This window comes from Periplaneta americana, chromosome 4 (assembly GCF_040183065.1).
Source record: "Periplaneta americana isolate PAMFEO1 chromosome 4, P.americana_PAMFEO1_priV1, whole genome shotgun sequence".
Classification (NCBI taxonomy): Eukaryota; Metazoa; Arthropoda; class Insecta; order Blattodea; family Blattidae; genus Periplaneta; species Periplaneta americana.
The window spans coordinates 60,178,774-60,196,346 of NC_091120.1; the positions used below are offsets into that span (position 1 = coordinate 60,178,774).

Genomic DNA, 17,573 nt, shown 5'->3' on the forward strand with positions numbered 1-17,573 from the left:
CATGTTATTCTATAAATAGTATCTTTCCATATATTCCTGATAAAATACCTTTTACCCTAACTAATATTCATTAATAAAATACTATTTACCGTGTAATTTACCATGCAAATGAATGAGCTGCAATGGAAAGAAAAATAATAAGTTCGAAGTTAATAACTTCAAGAAAACCGCATGTGAGAACTCAGTTTTAGTTCCTGTAATTATTGGTAACTAAAACAGTGAGTCTTGTTTCGCAGTTGTTAATAACATAAATGAATGTATTAACAATATTATGATAATTCATGTTAAAAAGGCTCGTTTCTTAGGTAGTTAAACACAGCTATGTATGTGTGAGTGAAGTACTACTGGCTACATATTATGCTATTTAGCTTTCTGGGGATAGATTTTGTATAATTCTCTACAAGGTACGGACAGCATGATGATGCTTTCCCTCTTTCAACTTGCACTCTTCACTTCAGTAACTTAGCATTCCAATTATAACCTTCTTAATAGCCATATCTTTATGTGAGTTCTTAGGTTATATGCAGTCAGTCTCAGATTATTTATTTAAATTTGTTATTTTATTGAAATTACTTCGTTTTTAGCACATCTGCAGTCAATGGAATTGAAAAATTATTAGTATTACAGTTCTAAAATATACACGTTAGAGTTTCACATTCTGAAACTTCCTTTGCACGTTCAGAAAGAAAAAAAAAATACATTGTTGCATTTAACATTTATGTAACTTTCAAAAGTTTATGATTGCAGTTCAACTATTGAAAGTTGTAACTTCTGGAATTTATATAGAATAAGAACTTAGGGCTGTGAAAATACAATGCAGCCATTTTATTTTCTTATCACTTTCACTTTTTACAGCTGTGCTATTGGTTTACATTATACTTCCAGCAAGATAGTCTCAAAAGAATATCATTTCATCATTGTTGCTAATTATTATTATTATTATTATTACATTAAAAAAATGAATTAAGGCATATTTTATACGGAGCATTACATTGTTAGGATTTCTGGGTCAAAACATGTCTTATTCTGTGCTTCTTGTAATGGTACATTTCCAATCTTTCTTAATTGAATATATATGCACTATAGGACGACTGAGAACTTTAACACCTGGAAAATTCTCTTCCAATTTCTTCAATCTGCCAGACAAAGTTAGTGAGTATGTGAGGAACATAAACCCTTGCTGTTTGTAAACTAAACTGAAAAACATACATCCCAAGTACACGATCAACACAAAAGAAATACTCGATTATGCTGACTACCAAACAGAACATGAAACAACTCCCTGCCATAGGGACTGGTTGAGTCCAATTTTGTTGTGTTTGTTCTTTGTTGCCTTATTGTTACCTCAGATCTTGATCTTAGCCAGCATATTATTATCTCAGGTTTTGATCTTAGCCAGCATACACAGTGTGAGGCATATCAGGGAAGTTCTCTTAACATAGCTGTTAGAATGTTACTTAGCAGTAAGGAAATAAAATGGGTGCACCATAATAATGCATTAATTCAAGAGTTTTGACAGTGCTATGGAAAGGAACAAATGAGTAAATTATAGTATGGGATTAATGCAGTTTTGGAATAATAAGTTGTTTATGCTCTTTCTTTGCAATAAATGTGATTAATGGAGAATGAGTGACTTGTAGATTTATTGTCTAGGAATAAGCTCTGTTAGTCATAGCATATTGTTTTTAAATCAGACATTAGAAGAAATCTATTTGAAATACTTTAAAAGTCCATATAAAATCATGTAAGACGGTGCAATTTTTATAAAATCATCACTTGAATGTGTCTAAATCTGATTACGTTGAATTGTATGTAGTTTGAATTTAAGAAACAAACATTCGCATTAATAATAGATTCTTATACATAAGTTCATCTTAAGATTTAATAAAAAATTGTTTTACTATTTACAGAAGTGCTGTGGATATCAACTATAAATTTAAAAACATAACTATAACTGAAGGATTCATTAATTAATGTTCTCATAACCTGTAGTTACAACCACCTATTTTTCATAGGAGTAAAATGATTGCTTTTGCGAGAGAGAATTGTATTGTTTGAAGAACTAGAGGTCAGTGTGGTGGAGAATGCAGACAATGAGGGATTATGTCCGAGGATAGAGAGACAGACACACATCGCACATGTCAGTCAATGTCACCAACCCACCTGGAGTCAACGAGAGGAATGATTGGCTCATATTTATCAAAATCTTGACTTTTTAAAATAGAAGCAGTTATCAGAGGAATTTAAAATTGGGAATAATTGGCTTTTATTGTAGTGACTTACATACTTGAACAAAGAGAGAAAGTGAAAAGAAATAGAGTGACAATATGAGCGAAGTTTTCTTTCTATCCTTGGCTTAGCATCCAGCTGCTTCATTCCCTCCGTTGACCCAAGGTATGCATGTTTAGCATTTGCAAGTTGGCTGCCAGGGCTACCAAATCATAAGATGCATATCAGAACAATGAAAACTGGGCAATTAACAATAATTGTACAATTTCAACTTTAGGCAGGAATTGATGTTGAAGGAAGTTTAATCTTTCAAATTGAAACATTAACGTTGGTAAAACCTCAATCTAAAAAATTCTGGTGCAATAGTAATTCTTCTCTAAAAATAAAAATGGGTCTGGAGAAGATCCAGTGTAACCACATAGACGTGGTTTATTTGATATTGCATTAAACTACACTATTTAGTTTGTGACATTTATTTAAAATTATAATATTTCCATGGGAAAATTCTGCAGTTATTCAGCCCATCTTTATTCCCTTATGCTAATACACTAGCTATTGCCATGGCATTTCAAGTGGCCAAAAACACCTTTTTATATTCAGAATATTTTGCTTGTACATTCTTTAAATATGACATTTAAAAAATTCAGTTTATTTTGTATTTATATTGAAGAGTTTGGTTTTACTATCTGTTAAAATAAATTATTTTTATGGTGAGACATCTTTGCCTATGTTTTCATACCTGATTAGCAATCATATGTGACAAAAGTCTTCAAAGATTCGGGAGTACTTTGTTGATTTCGTTGTAATGGTTGCCCTTGACAGTTGAACATAATGCACGTGGGTTGGTGCAGTAATTGACATGTCAGTGGGTCTGTCTTGTCTGCAGCTGCTACCAGGATGCTGGTGGTGTGGGAATTGGTGGCGGACCGATGGACTACACATCATATTCAGAACTGATTGGCAATGTTGATTTACCACCGCTTGATGAAGTTCCGATTGACCTCAATGGCTTCAGCTTTTCAGACCTCATGCAGTCGTATAAGCAGCAGTGAAGAGCTACTTAATGTGTGTAAGGAAAAGTGGTAAGGAAAAGCTGTTATTTGTTTGGTAAGTCAGTCTGTGGTTGAAATCAGCTTTGGAAAGCCCTCCACTTACCTTTGCCTCTAAAAGATCCTCCCTTTTTATTATGGGATATTATTTTGTATCATGTTCACTAAAGGGCATCAGTATTTTAGAAACACAAAAAATCACATTTTAGATTTTGACATTTTATAATACTTTCTTAATGATATTCCAAAGCAGGCTTACATGTGTTAATCTTTACATCTTATGACACTGAATTGTTCAAGCATCGGTGATAATGTATGATGTAGTATTTAGAACCAAAGTATTGCTTGAGCATCAGAATAAGCCTTGCTGTCTATTCGGAAGGCTTGCTTTCTATGCAGTTTGTTGTAGTTCATGAATTTAAAAGTGGTTGTGAAGTTTTGTTCATGTTCACATAGCTTGAAATGAATTTACACATGGAATCGTTTATTGGAGAACAGTTTTGTATATCAAAAATTTTAACAAAAACGTTCTTAATGTTTTTTTCTTTCATCCGAGACTGACAAATATATATGTGCATCCATTTCCAGAACAAGTACTCTGAATAGACTTAGGACAAAGAGGTCTAAAGGTTATGTGAAAAATCACCTTGCACAATGTAAGTAAAATTGATGTTGATAGTTAAGTACAACGAATGCTGGTTATCAGGGTTCAAACAGAACTACATCATTCCACTAGCTAGAATTACATATTGGAATGATATTCAGATTGTTGTCAATGAAAAACAATAGTTTTTTGGATGGCAGATTGAATGTTTAAAGGGAATACACATGTATTGCATATCACTGCAGCCATTCTTCCAGCCTTGACATGAATATTGCTCATGAGACTATAGTTCTGTGAATGAGTTAATTAAGGACTCTAACCAATATTTCCTTGATGGTACAAAAAGTTCAAGTTACGAAGTCTTTCTTTTTTGTTGTTATTATTATTATTAGTACTATTATAATAATGAATTATTTTGTGTTACACAAATGGCCTGTACTTTATAGAAAATTAGAAGTTCTTTGATGGTAAGACCATATTTTATAACATATATACAAGTGCACAGCCACAGGTATAATTGAAATTCAGTGATGGAGCTTATGGTTAAAAATGTTAATGCAGCTATATTTTAATACCTGTATTATGGAAGACGTTTTAATTTTGAAATTACTCTGATATCATCAGTAATCTACATATAAGTAATTTGTTACATACAGCATTCATTCTGCTCTGTAGAGGTTCGCGTTTTTATTAGGGATGGTTTGTTGTTAAGGAGGGTAATACAGAGTTTGATATTATATCAGTATTTAAGTAATGACTATACACATAGGGTTAATATACGGTATACTAATGTGTAACTGCCAAACAGGACCTTGACTTACAAATTATACATTATGTATACTTTGTTACTATATTTTTACTTCAAAAATGTCCTAATCCTGGGAAAGCCTGGCATTACTGAGATTTCTAATTAAGATTCTGGAATTCAAAAGAATGGTAATATTGAAGAATAGCTGCAGAGAACTGGAATGCCATCTATAGTGATTCTTGGTAAATGAAATTGAATATGGAATTTTATCTAAAATCTCGTATTTGCGATGTATTTTCTATATTCATTTCAATTCTGAGGTGCGTTAATAAGTTTCTGTCTTCTGAAGAAGAATTAGTATAGTAATGAAATCCTTATCAGTAAAATTAAGTAACTGATAAACATATCTGTAAACCAGGATTCCCAGAATGTTCCATTACGTGAGAATGTGTTGTACTTCACAACAGTTAGATGAAAGGCAGAATTCTTGTTTGTGCCATACAGTTGTTATTAAGTGAGGGAATCCTGGGTTTATCACTCAACCAATAGCTGTAGTTTGCCATAGAAGTTTTTAATCAGGGTTACTAACTTAAAATACACCTCCTGTGCCATGTAAAAGGCAAAACTGTAGAGGATTCAGAATATTACACGAAGTAGCTGTAGATATTTTAGTTAAAATAATTTACAAGGTGATGGTATCAATTTTTTTTTCTTCCTCCATTTCAATATATGAAATAGGTTTATCAATCAATAATTACTGTAGATTTGGGTGATCAGAAACACCATACTTACCTCGTTCAGTTTTCACTTTGTATTTACATTACATTGTTTATCCATAAAATCAGTTTCTTATTGTGATTGACTCATGTTGGTAAATATTACACGGAGTAAATTAAAAAACAAGCAGCAACTGTCATATTTGTTTTTAAGAATTACTGCATGATTAACAATATTGATTTTCATTATGCAGTTTGTTATTTATCCTATTATTAATCTATTCATATTTAAGACTTGTTAGCATTGGGGCAAAAAACGTGACATTTCATGATTACCAGTATTACAATATTTGTTCTTAATGGCACCAAAAGTTTTACATTGTATACAAAAAAAAAAATGTTCTCTTGAATAACCTTGTTTTGAAGACAGGTTCTTATTGCAAAATCACGGAATTTTTTCAATCAATTTTATATGGCTTGTCTGCTATGCAATTGCATGTTATATTTTTGTATATAAATAAATAAGATAGATCATTTGCATTATGAAATAAAATTTACTTGCTTTATTTCAAAATTTGAGATTCATCATTGGTTTCTAATTAAGATTTTAGGTTTTGCAAACTTGCTTTGTGATTTAATTTCTACAATGTTTCAGAAGTACGGTACTGTAAGGTTCCGTCCTTAGTGTAGTATTGTTTAAATCTGGAATGTTCGCCTATTCTGTTGGATCTTTCTATAATTGAATATTACAAATAAATGATCCTGAGAACAGGCAGACCTTAAGGATGATACCTACCGGTAATCATAGGCACTGACTTTCGATTTTAAGCACAGGAGCAGAAAGGGTTGCATGATTTACTGGGTAGTATATGTATTTCTACTTATTTGATACTCATCTTTTACACTTAACTTTAAGTTTTTGTTAATTTTTACTTGTTTCCACTCATGTTTATGTTCGCACTTTCTCACACAACACCATAATATTAACCCCAATCCTACATACACTTTTAACACAGAGGTCTCTGGTTTCAGTCACCAATAAACACAGCATGACTTGACTTATGAAATTGTAAGGAAATGATCCTGGCTTACTTTCCAGTAACAATTAAGATGATAATTATGTTCCCTCCCTCCTCCTTCTGTGTATTTCATAAACACTTTCGGATACTATTAAAAAATCACATGGGCAAAAGGACTTTTTCACCTCCATACCCAAACGAGCAGGAGGCAACTTCCCCCCCCCCCCCCCCCCCGGAAGTGGTACCTATGGAACCTATAGTTAATTTCGAATATTGAAGAAATTTAATTAAATTTGTTACAAAAGCAAAATTCTTTGTTACAAAGTTTCAGATTTATATAACATGCTCAAACTTTGAATGTTATTACAGATAATACATATGTTACATAAACCTTGCAATTGCAGCTGTTATGTAGCACTTGAAAAATTCATTATAGTAAACGTAGTATGCATAGGAGATGGTTTCAGTAACATTGGACATAGGTTGGCTTAGTTTTCTGATCACCCTATTGTATTTTTTTTTTTTTTTTTTTTTTTTTTTTACAATTGAAATTAATTTTCTGTTTTTCCACATGTTAGCTAATACAAGGGATTGATGTCAAGAATTATTCCCATTCCATGCAGATTTGGTTGTACATCAGGCCTTTGGTTGAGTGAGTGATATTTTGGTTTGAGTTGTATAGTTTTGAGAAGCAGGGCTGTGAGAGTATTCCCCTTTGCTTTACGCATTACAAATGTAGAAGGGGAGAATGTAACTGGTCACTTTGGAAGGGAATTGGAAGATTTTTAATAATCGCTTGTAAATATGCTGTAGTACGATATTATCACTTTTTATCCAGATTTAGTTTGTGTGTGTGTAAGAACTCAGCTGCCTGTTCAGCATATTTTTAACTGTAACTTGAAAACAAAACTCTCTTTAAGAGTCAGTCTTCTTTTATTAAATCAGACTCTATTTTATGTATACTATTATGAATGTTAGGTCTTTATGAAAATAAGTATTGTGATTTTATGCTTGTAGATGAATACGTGTTGTTTTTCTCTGCCTTAAGTAAAGGTACCTAATAATTCTAATGTATATTTCGATTATCAGATTGTGCAGTTGCCTTTAGGCTTTTATTAGTGTAGCCTATTTACTCCAGTGCCTATGTTTCTGTTAATGTCACACCAGTTGTTGAGTGTTAACTGACAACAATGATTGTTATTTTTTGATGTTAATTAATTGCCTTCTGTTGGGAATATGGTTAAGTATTATATTGCCATAGCTTGTTGGTTCCTGTTCTCTCCAATAGTGAGACGAAATGTGGGAGTTTGTTTGATGTAAATATATAGATTTCTTTGTATTAAGATAGCTGAACCTTGTTAGTAATTTTTTAGAGTTTAACTGACATTATAGGAATTGCCCAATAGAAGAAATCGCTGGAGTGGTGTTGAAATATCTTATATCTTATGTTTATGAGTATTTGGACATTTATTTTAATTGTAGTAATGTTGATGGTTACCTGTGGAATTCATTATGCCAGAAAATACGTACAAGCATTTCCCCCCCCCCCCTTTTCCATTTATAGATTTTTCTGTAGTTATTTCTGTTTCACCATCATTTTCAATCTGCATAATTTTCAGAATTAATATAATTATTTTCATATATAAACGTTGAAGGAGAGCTTGTGGTACAAATCACTTTAGTAAAAGTCATAATAGTTATTTATGCAACAAGTGGATAATCTTGATGATTATTGCATGAGTGAATGTTTGTTGCACAAACGATAGTGAATGCGACAATTTTTACGAATGTCATAATAAGATTATCCAAGAGTTGGATACAATACTTTAATGGCATCTTAGCATTATAAATTGTAGGAAATAAATTATGAAAGAAATTCAGGATCTATAGCTGACAAATTGTCTTCCTATGTTCGTATTGATTAGTTGCACCTGGCATTGGCATTGAGTAAAGAGAAATGGATGACATTGCAGGTTATGTTACAAATGTTTCTTTATTTTGTTAATATATTCTCTCTGAACCACAGAACTGTTTTATGTGATATTACAAAAGTGATACAAAATTGTTAAAGATTGGAAATAAATTATACGTTACCTTCTGTCCTGCATTTCATTTCTTGTTACATGGCGCGTAGAAGATAGATGAGTTGCATGCATCCCGACCCAAGCATTCTGGTAGTTACATCATAGTGAATACATCATTGCTATTATTGGCACACATGCCACAGTAAGCTGATTACGAACGATATTTGATGTAGTAACAACCTGTTTATAATGCTAGGATGGTATAAATATAATTTATATTTTCATTTTTTAAATATAATTACTGAACGAGAATTCTGTCACATCTATTGAAGCATGAGTGAAGAATTAACGCCATGACTAAACCCTTTATATGGTTTTCATGATATGTTGCAAGTGAGGGAAAATTTCAGCAGAAGGAAAGCCAAATTATAACATTTTCTGTTACAAATATGTGTGAAGAGCACAACGTTTTATGAGTGAGAAAGAGCACCAATTCGCCTGATGACGAAAATAGATCCGTTCTCTGAAATATCGTGCAAATATATCTAGGGCAGTGTTGAAGTCCAAAGAATACTCTTCTGAGTGACATGTTACATCACTTCTTTCCTTTGAAATCATATACATTGGAAGGACTTCATTTTAATACTATATTGGGACCAACATTATTTTTGTGCTTATTTTTCAGTAGATAAACTGATTAACTCTGTATATCTTTTCTTCACACACAGTGGGTGAACAAAAAGTGCAACATGTATGAAGTATTGTCTATGTGGGAGATAATTTGCCGAACCTTTCTCTGATAATTAAATGTTTTATAAAGAGTGATAAATATTATAAATGTACTGTTTTCTGTGTGTCCCTTTTCATTATTAGTAAATTTGAAAGTTACCTTGCTTTTGTAAAATTTAGAATTAATATTTTCGTGATCTACATATTCTGGTTGAATTGACTTTAAAGATCCTATTTTTCATAACTTCATACTTTTTCAGCTTAACATTAGGCTATTTTAAATTTCAATTACATTTTATTTTGTTTCATACACAAAGAGAACAGGAAGGATAATGTCTTATTAAGTTTAATGCACCATCGGGGTTTTGAATGAAAGTCTGTCAGCCAGACCTAGACACATTGTATGTTTTGCATGTTAAATACTGGCTTGGCCTGTTCATAGTTTTGCTTTCCAATATAAGTCTTCCTTTCTGTCTTGGATTCAAATTTTCTGCATTGAGGGAGATCACCTATATTCAGAACTGCTGGATTTCCAATATTTTCCTGTTTATATACTTTAGATTTGTTTAAGTGACTTTAACAAAATGTTTTGGATTTCATTGTTGTGTAACTATTTAATCCAGGGAACAACATAAGGGGCAGTAAACTGCATTATCCTCATCAGAGGTCATCTATGCAGATGGATTATGTTTGCTTCATTTGTTCGCATGGCCCTTCAAGGATTTATATCTCTGGATTCAGAATGTGTAATGTACAAATAATGTTTGCTTTATTGAATGGACATAACTTAAAGTAATTTTATATGTATCTTAAATTTCAAATACACTAAAACTTATTAAAATGGTATGTACATTTTTATTCTTTATACTAGTGAGTATATGTACCAAATTTGAAAACAAATTCAAAGATTTAATATTTTCGAAACTCATAAGCAAATTGCTAGACTTAACATACTCTTGTTGGCATTTATAAACACCCAGTGAATAATAGACATCAGTTTTATTGCGTTTCTTTATACTGAATTCCTAATGTGAAGATATTCTAAATAGCTAATGTATAAAGTATAAGTTCAGGATACTAATAGCATGAAATACTGCAAGATTTTATAGATCTAGGAATATGTGTCGAAAATATATGTAACATTGAACTTTTATTGTGTATCTGCTGTCTTCAAAATGGACTTTTTCTTGCATGATCAGAATTGGGGAAATGTTTGATAGTGGCTTATGATTCTCATAGCAGGTAGGTAAAAGTTCGACTACCAGAGAATTTTCAAAGTTTATAGATTCTTTTGTATGATGTACTAATATTACATGTAATGTTTGTAAGTTAGAAGATTGTAACTATGAAATATAAATTGGGATAATTTGTAAAGTTTATTTTGTGAAACTGTTCATAGCAAAATAATTTGTTCACTTTTTCCAGGAAAATTCATGGGCAAGTATTCCATTTTGTCACGCCTTTAACTCTGTGATCCAAAAGAAATGCATGTAAATTAATTACGAGTAAAAATGGATTGTAACAGGAACCATTCAAGCTTTGCATTGTAATACGGAGTTTGGTTTCATAAACTCTCAGGGTTCTATCATAAGAAATATGGGTGATGATCTAACTATATCACATCACAATTGACAGATGTTTCTACTACTTAGACTATAGTTTCATAAATATGTGTTCATAATTACATATATTACTAGTTTAATCAATCTTGTGTATGAATGGAAGTTATATTTTCCTTAATCACATATGTAGAAGAGGTTTTTACAATTTACAAAAAAAAAAAAAAAAAACTCGTGTAAACAAAAGAGACAAATTTCTAATCCCATTTAGTTAGAGCAAGATTTTTGTACGTAAACAATGTTTTAGTGAGATTTCCGAGAAGTTATTTCTTGCTTAATCAAAGAAATTTATATTTCCAGTATGTACAGAAGAATTATCTAGCAGTTACACATACAGTAAAATCCCTCATATCCGGCACCCAAATAACTGGCAATACCAAAACAACGGCAGTTTTGGCTAATCCAAAAAAAAAAAAAAAAAAGTCATTCATGCAAAAGAGAAGAGTCTGATGAAGATGTGAGTGGTTTTCGTAGATCATACAGCTGCATATTGTGTTTACTCTTTATACTGTTCACGTGTGAAAACATAGACAAAAAAACATGTAATGTCCCTGGAGTAGAGGGTAGCATCATAACCTGTCACTTGGACCTTGCAAACAATGCGCAGAGACAATATCTTTCAATTTAAAACTTGAACTCGCCCATTTCGAAGGGGTGTTGGATGAGTCTAAATACAAAAGTGTGAAATTCTTTGTTCCTACAGTGTGTAAAAATTTCATTCGAGTGATGGATAGTATCATGGCTATTACTGGTAAGCGCTGCTGTTGCACAATGGATTCTGCGAAACGCAAGTGAAATGTTCTTACACTCAAATCATTGAGCGCTACTTCATAGTCTTTATAGTTGCGACGTTGGCTACACTGCTCTTCACATCATGTGACTCACATGACTACCCTTTAAAAATTGTCATAATCAGTCAGTCATTCAATCAGTCAATCTTCTTAATGTATCCAGCTGTTTGCTGACAACATTAAAGTCCACTGTAGTCTTTTCAGTTCTTATTTTTCATGAGAAATGAGGGATATTTTGATCAATATTCATGATAGATGCCTGTATTGTTAAGATTTATGTACTGTGTTATATTAACATGCGGTACTCACCCTCCTCACAGTAGCTGTTGGAAGTCTTGCATATCTTGTGTGATACATAATTCACATCATCATGAACTACTATTCAGGCGCATCAGTAACTCTGCACTAATAGAAAGAATTTCTGTTCGAATGTCTTCATGCAGTTCCTTCAGCACATGAGGATTAATTATTGCATACACTGTAAGTGTTCCGCAGAAATAAGTCACATGACAATAGATCTGGAAACGAGCAGGCCAGAGCTCTTTCTAGGTATTTTAATGTAATGTTTTTATTTATATGTTATTATTAAATAAATAAATAAATAAAAATAACCTGCTAATAATTCTATGGCCAGATATACGAATGTTATAAATATAACATAGTATGTAAGCTTTAATCCGGCAAAACACCATGAGTTCGTGGATGCAAGCAATGGCAATAATGGGGGGGGGGGGAGAACCTGCTAGTAGTCTGCTGACAAACACTAGGAACATTTTGCAGGGATTCACTGTATAATTTTTAGAAAGGAAGATTGATTGATTGATTGATTGATTGATTGATTGATTGATTGATTGATTGATTGATTGGAAAAAAATATATATATATACCAGTATAACATTTTATAGTAACACTAACATTTAATTTTAAAGCTCATTTATTACAATATGGCATATTTTATAATTGGAACATTATAAGACATGTGCATAAGTAAATTAATTGAGATAAGTGTATAATACATATTATTTAAAACATTGACTGAGTAGTAGAAATATCGTTTTCCATCCTTAAGTTTCTGAGATGCTACATAAAATTATTGGTAAATATTTTTATTATAATTTAATGTTTTTATTATACAATGATACTATCAAATTAAAGCAGTTATTATAAAATAATATATTAAATTCATGATTAGTGTAAGAAATAAATGCTTTCTGTGACGATATTTTAAATTATAGTATCAAGGTAAAGATATCAAACCACTAGTGTAATTGAAAGAATTGCACATTTTGTTCTTGATAGAATTTGTATGCAGTAGTTAATATCCCTTTAAATTATTTTTCTTTGCTTTTGTATTTTAGTACTGTTGGTCCATCACCCATATGGTTAATATCAAAAAACAAATTTCACTTATAAGCTGTAATGCTGTTAAATGATTGAAGTATGCAAGATACTTTTCTGGGAGTTCTTGAAAGCTCTGTGCTGATAACTTTTTTATAATAAGACCAGCCTTTTTAATGGTTACTGTACGAATATTTGGGATATGAAGAAGGCAGGACACTGCATGATGCCTTGGATTTTATCCACCAAATGACTCTTGGATATTTTGGAAGGAGTATTTATACAAATGAAATTGCAGTAACAAGACAATCCTAACAACTGGTTTATCTAAATAACAATAATTTTAATAGAGTAACTGGTAGTTTCCATTTTATGTAAGAAATGTATTCCTGAAGATAGTCAAGAAAGAGTAAGATTCCACTTTGCAAAAAGGGATTATTGCATTTGTTACAGAGGGGCTATTTTCTGTAGTTACCTTGGGATTTTTTTTTTACGTTAGTCTTACTGAAAGAATAGGCCAGGAATATGTAAAATGGAGGTACCTTTATACTTCTCTTGTTTTTGTATTAAATTTTTTTTCCTGCTTATCTTGTCCAGTGCCCAAGATTTGTTAAAATACAAAATTGTTTTACAGTAAGGTACTAATGTATATATTTTTTTCTCCACCATTCAGCCTTTATCAGTAGAGGAAGTTAAATATTTTTAAAAGTTGAGTCTAACTACCAAATGTGTAAACCAAAATTAAATGTTGAGTGAAATAAGTGAATTTCACATGCATTATTGATGCAGTTCAGTCATTAGTAATGTGAAAAATTATCGAGATGTTCAAATAGGTATTCTTTCACCATATATATTTTGGTTACTATGTATATTGGAAGATATTTATAGAAACTTCATTGTGCATTTGTGTCAGATCGTGGATTCTTTGATAAGTAAGGATATCGTAGAATTTAAATGTGGCAGTAAGGAAGCCAGATTTGCTCAGACCGGTAGAGATAGTATGTGTTGTTGCTTATTGAGTTTAATAAATTTATAACCTTTTCTTTTATCATTAACCTTGCCACCAGAAGGAAGAAAATGTATTTCTGATTTCACAGTAGTAGAGCTGGCTTTTGAAACCTATGATTTCGACCATTTGCTGTTAATAGAGTTATAAGTTCTCAGCAATAGCTATAATTTTTTATTCTGTTGGAACCATTAATTAGTACAGAGAGTTTCCATTTAAATAAACACCCGAAAATTCGGAATAGACATTTGAAATTAAATTACTAAACAGTGACATGTATTTCATTTCGGTTTTGTGTTAATAGATATCCAAAAATCTTTTCAATGATAAGTTAAAGTGAATCTTTCCAATCTTAATGAAATAATATATTATTTAGAAGTAAGAGATCTTTTAGTATTTGCCAATTAACTTATTATATGTGTTGTGAAACATAAAGTTATTGGTCCATACCTGTGGAGTAACGGTCAGCGCGTCTGGCCAGGAAACCAGGTGGCCTGGGTTCGAATCCTGGTCGGGGCAAGTTACCTAGTTGAGGTTTTTCCTGGGGTTTTCCCTCAACCCAATACGAGCAAATGCTGGGTAACTTTTGGTGCTGGACCCTGGACTCATTTCACCGACATTATCACCTTCATTTCATTCAGACGCTAAATAACCTCAGATGTTGACACAGCGTCGTAAAATAACCCAATAAAATAAATAAAATAAAGTTATTGACAAATTAAAACTATTACGTAATTAGCTTTAAAGCTTCAATTTAAAGTCCTTTGTTACAAAAAGCCAAATACGTAGTTCTTGCATCTCCATGCAGCAGATTCAGTATAGAATGCTACTGAACTCTACAGTAGACAGAATATTGGAAAGATCTGTATGGCATTCAACCAATATTAATTTTAAATGTAAAGAAAGACACTAAAATTGAACAAAAATAAAACTGTAATTTTTCATATTATTCAATAAAACAAGTTATTAAAAATAAAATTAAAAATAATTATTATGTCCAAATATTAAATACTACACAAAATTCTCGTTGGAAAAATTTACTAGAAAGACCTCATTTAATTCCTAATCTACCACGTAAATTTGATTTGGCCAAGTTCAGACTTCTTGTTGGTCATGACTATCTGAATGAACATTTACATTGAATAGGCATTCTGTTTACTCCAAATTGTGTATTGTGTTCTCAAGAAGAAGAAATGGATATGAATCATTTAACACATTATGAAGCACTTCAACAAAATAAGTCTTGCATCTAAATACTGGGAAAGAAGAGAGAAAATAACTCAATTGTTAAATCGTGGCTCTTAAATCCTGAAATGGACACTCTTCTTGCAAAAGTCTTCTTGTTTCTCTGTATAATTGGTATATGTTACATAGTAATTTACAAGAATGTCTATTTGAGTTTGTGGCCTGGACTTAATGTACTTAATGTTCTGTATGAATAATTCGAATTCAAATTTGATAATTTAAAATTGAGTTACTTTGAAGAGTGCTTTGAAATAGCATTAAACTATGCTGCAGCATATATATATATATATATATATATATATATATATATATATATATATATATATACTGAAACAAATCGCTTCAAGTAATGAACAGAAGCAATTTTTATCACTTTATTTATACATGAAACACAGTGTAGAATACTCTTTGGGATTGATTCACTGTTAGATAAATATTTCACAGAATTAAATAAAAACATACATAAGAGATAATTTAAACATATTAATCAACCTGCATCATTTGTATCATATATTGTATGAAGTCGAATATAGGCCTATTTACTTCTTGATGGTGACAAGGTTACTACATTACTTGATTATTATGTACAGTCAGAGCAATATAAAATAAAGTTTATAATCTGAAAATGATTTTTTAAATAAAGCTAAATAGGATGCAATATTAGGTTATAAGAATTATGTATATTATATGTTAATATTGCCCTGGCTGAAAAGAAATCTTAGTACAAATTAACTTGTTAAAAAATAGGAGAATACCAATAATTGTGTTAGTTTTAACAGTGTAATGCCATTTTATAATTAGAGCAAATGTAGTGCTTAAAGCTGTTTTTCCCCACTGTATGCAGTAAAGTTGTTCATACATGCAATGTGCTAAAAATGTTTCATATTATTATAGAGTATGTTAATAAAATCTTAAAATCTTTGTTTAAAATAACAAATCCAGTGAGTTTGGTTATATTATTGTCACAGCAACGAAGATTCTCAGAAGTTCTGTATATTTAATTACCTTCTACAATGTGGTCATCGTTAGAGAGCTTGTCTCTGGATCCTAGAATATTGTAGGTTCATCCTCCAAGAGGTGAACAAGCTTGTGATCCTATGTCAGATCATATTCATGGCATATAAAATACTTCACGATATTTCACCTTCATACAGATGAGGCTGCTGGTGAAATTATCCAAACTCTCTTCTGATATTTCTTGTCATGTCATGTGGAAGGTTTGACACAAATCTTGAACTTCTTTAAAACGAACATTTAATTAGGATACAATATTTTCAGTGAAGCCACGGAAAATTGCTTTTAAACTGTTAATCACTCTCCAGTTTGCTATGCTGCACTTCATTTTCATAAAAAAAATACTCTTCTTTTCTTTTTTCTTTTATATTCCTCAAATTCTACTATATCAATGCCCAGTTCAGCTGCATTGCTTTTATCTTTCATAAGGAAAATGGGCCAACAAACATTTAGTTTTAGTGTGTCTTTATGTTGTTATTGTTTATCATGCAATAACGTTATATCCTAGCCTTTTAAAATGACACTCATAAAATAGTTCTTGTCGAAGATATTTTCAAGTATATGCCATCTCTAAGCACTTACGCTAAAAAAAATTATACAACTGATTCATACATTTGAAAAATTATGTTACAAACTCTGTCAAACTTTTGGCACCATGGACAACTACCAGACTAAGAGAATGAGGAGCACAAGGTAGGTAAATTGCAGATGGAATGATAGTTTAAACTCCTTTGATGTGGTTGGCATCATTGTTATAACACTAACCTCTGTAATTCTCTTGTGTCAGTGTTGTGATCTTTCAAATTATCAATATCGTAATATGGAGTGAATAGAGACGAATTTTTACTATTTTTTTTATTTCTTTGTGTTAAAGAATAAATGTAATAATGAGTGTGTTTATTTGTTCACTCATTACGAATAAAAAAAACAAACACTCTTATTATTATATTTAGCATTTGCTATTCCCTTACCTGTTTTCTTGTGGAAATTTAGAACTTTATGAATCATTCATATATTTTCCATTCATTTTCCTCTTCATGATAAAAAAAAAACATACTACTTCACTATTATAACAATCTGCTCTGTTTTTGATAGATCAGTTGTTACACATCATACATGAATGAAAAATACACAGCTTTTTGTCATTCTTCTAAAATATACTTTAATATTTTACATCTTGATTGCACAACTTTTAACACTATATCACTTCGGAATATAAAGTATGTATGAATCCTATAGATTCAAAGTCCCCTATATCCACTTTCACAAATTGAAGGATTTTAATAGTAACTGTTGGCAAACAGAGGGAATTTTCAACCTAACAGTGACTTTTAACGAACCTTTTGCTTCAAATTTAGTGGCTTTTGGAATTCAAACAAAGGCCTAAAAAGAAGGACATGTCTGGATAAAAGAGGATGTCTGGTCACCCTATATATAGCACA

At 31.3% G+C, this 17,573-nt stretch overlaps 1 protein-coding gene across 4 annotated transcripts in view; it reads left to right on the forward strand.

The window, feature by feature from the left end:
* The window catches only part of Stat92E (Signal transducer and transcription activator Stat92E), a 48,384-nt gene extending 43,692 nt beyond the window's left edge, over window positions 1–4,692 (forward strand). For all 4 annotated transcript variants that reach the window (XM_069823388.1, XM_069823385.1, XM_069823384.1 and 1 more), the window contains one exon: window positions 3,116–4,692. In XM_069823388.1, coding sequence (XP_069679489.1) covers window positions 3,116–3,281 — 166 coding nt within the window. In that variant the 3' untranslated portion in view covers window positions 3,282–4,692. The remainder of the gene's footprint in view (window positions 1–3,115) is intronic.
* Window positions 4,693–17,573: the final 12,881 nt, after the last annotated feature.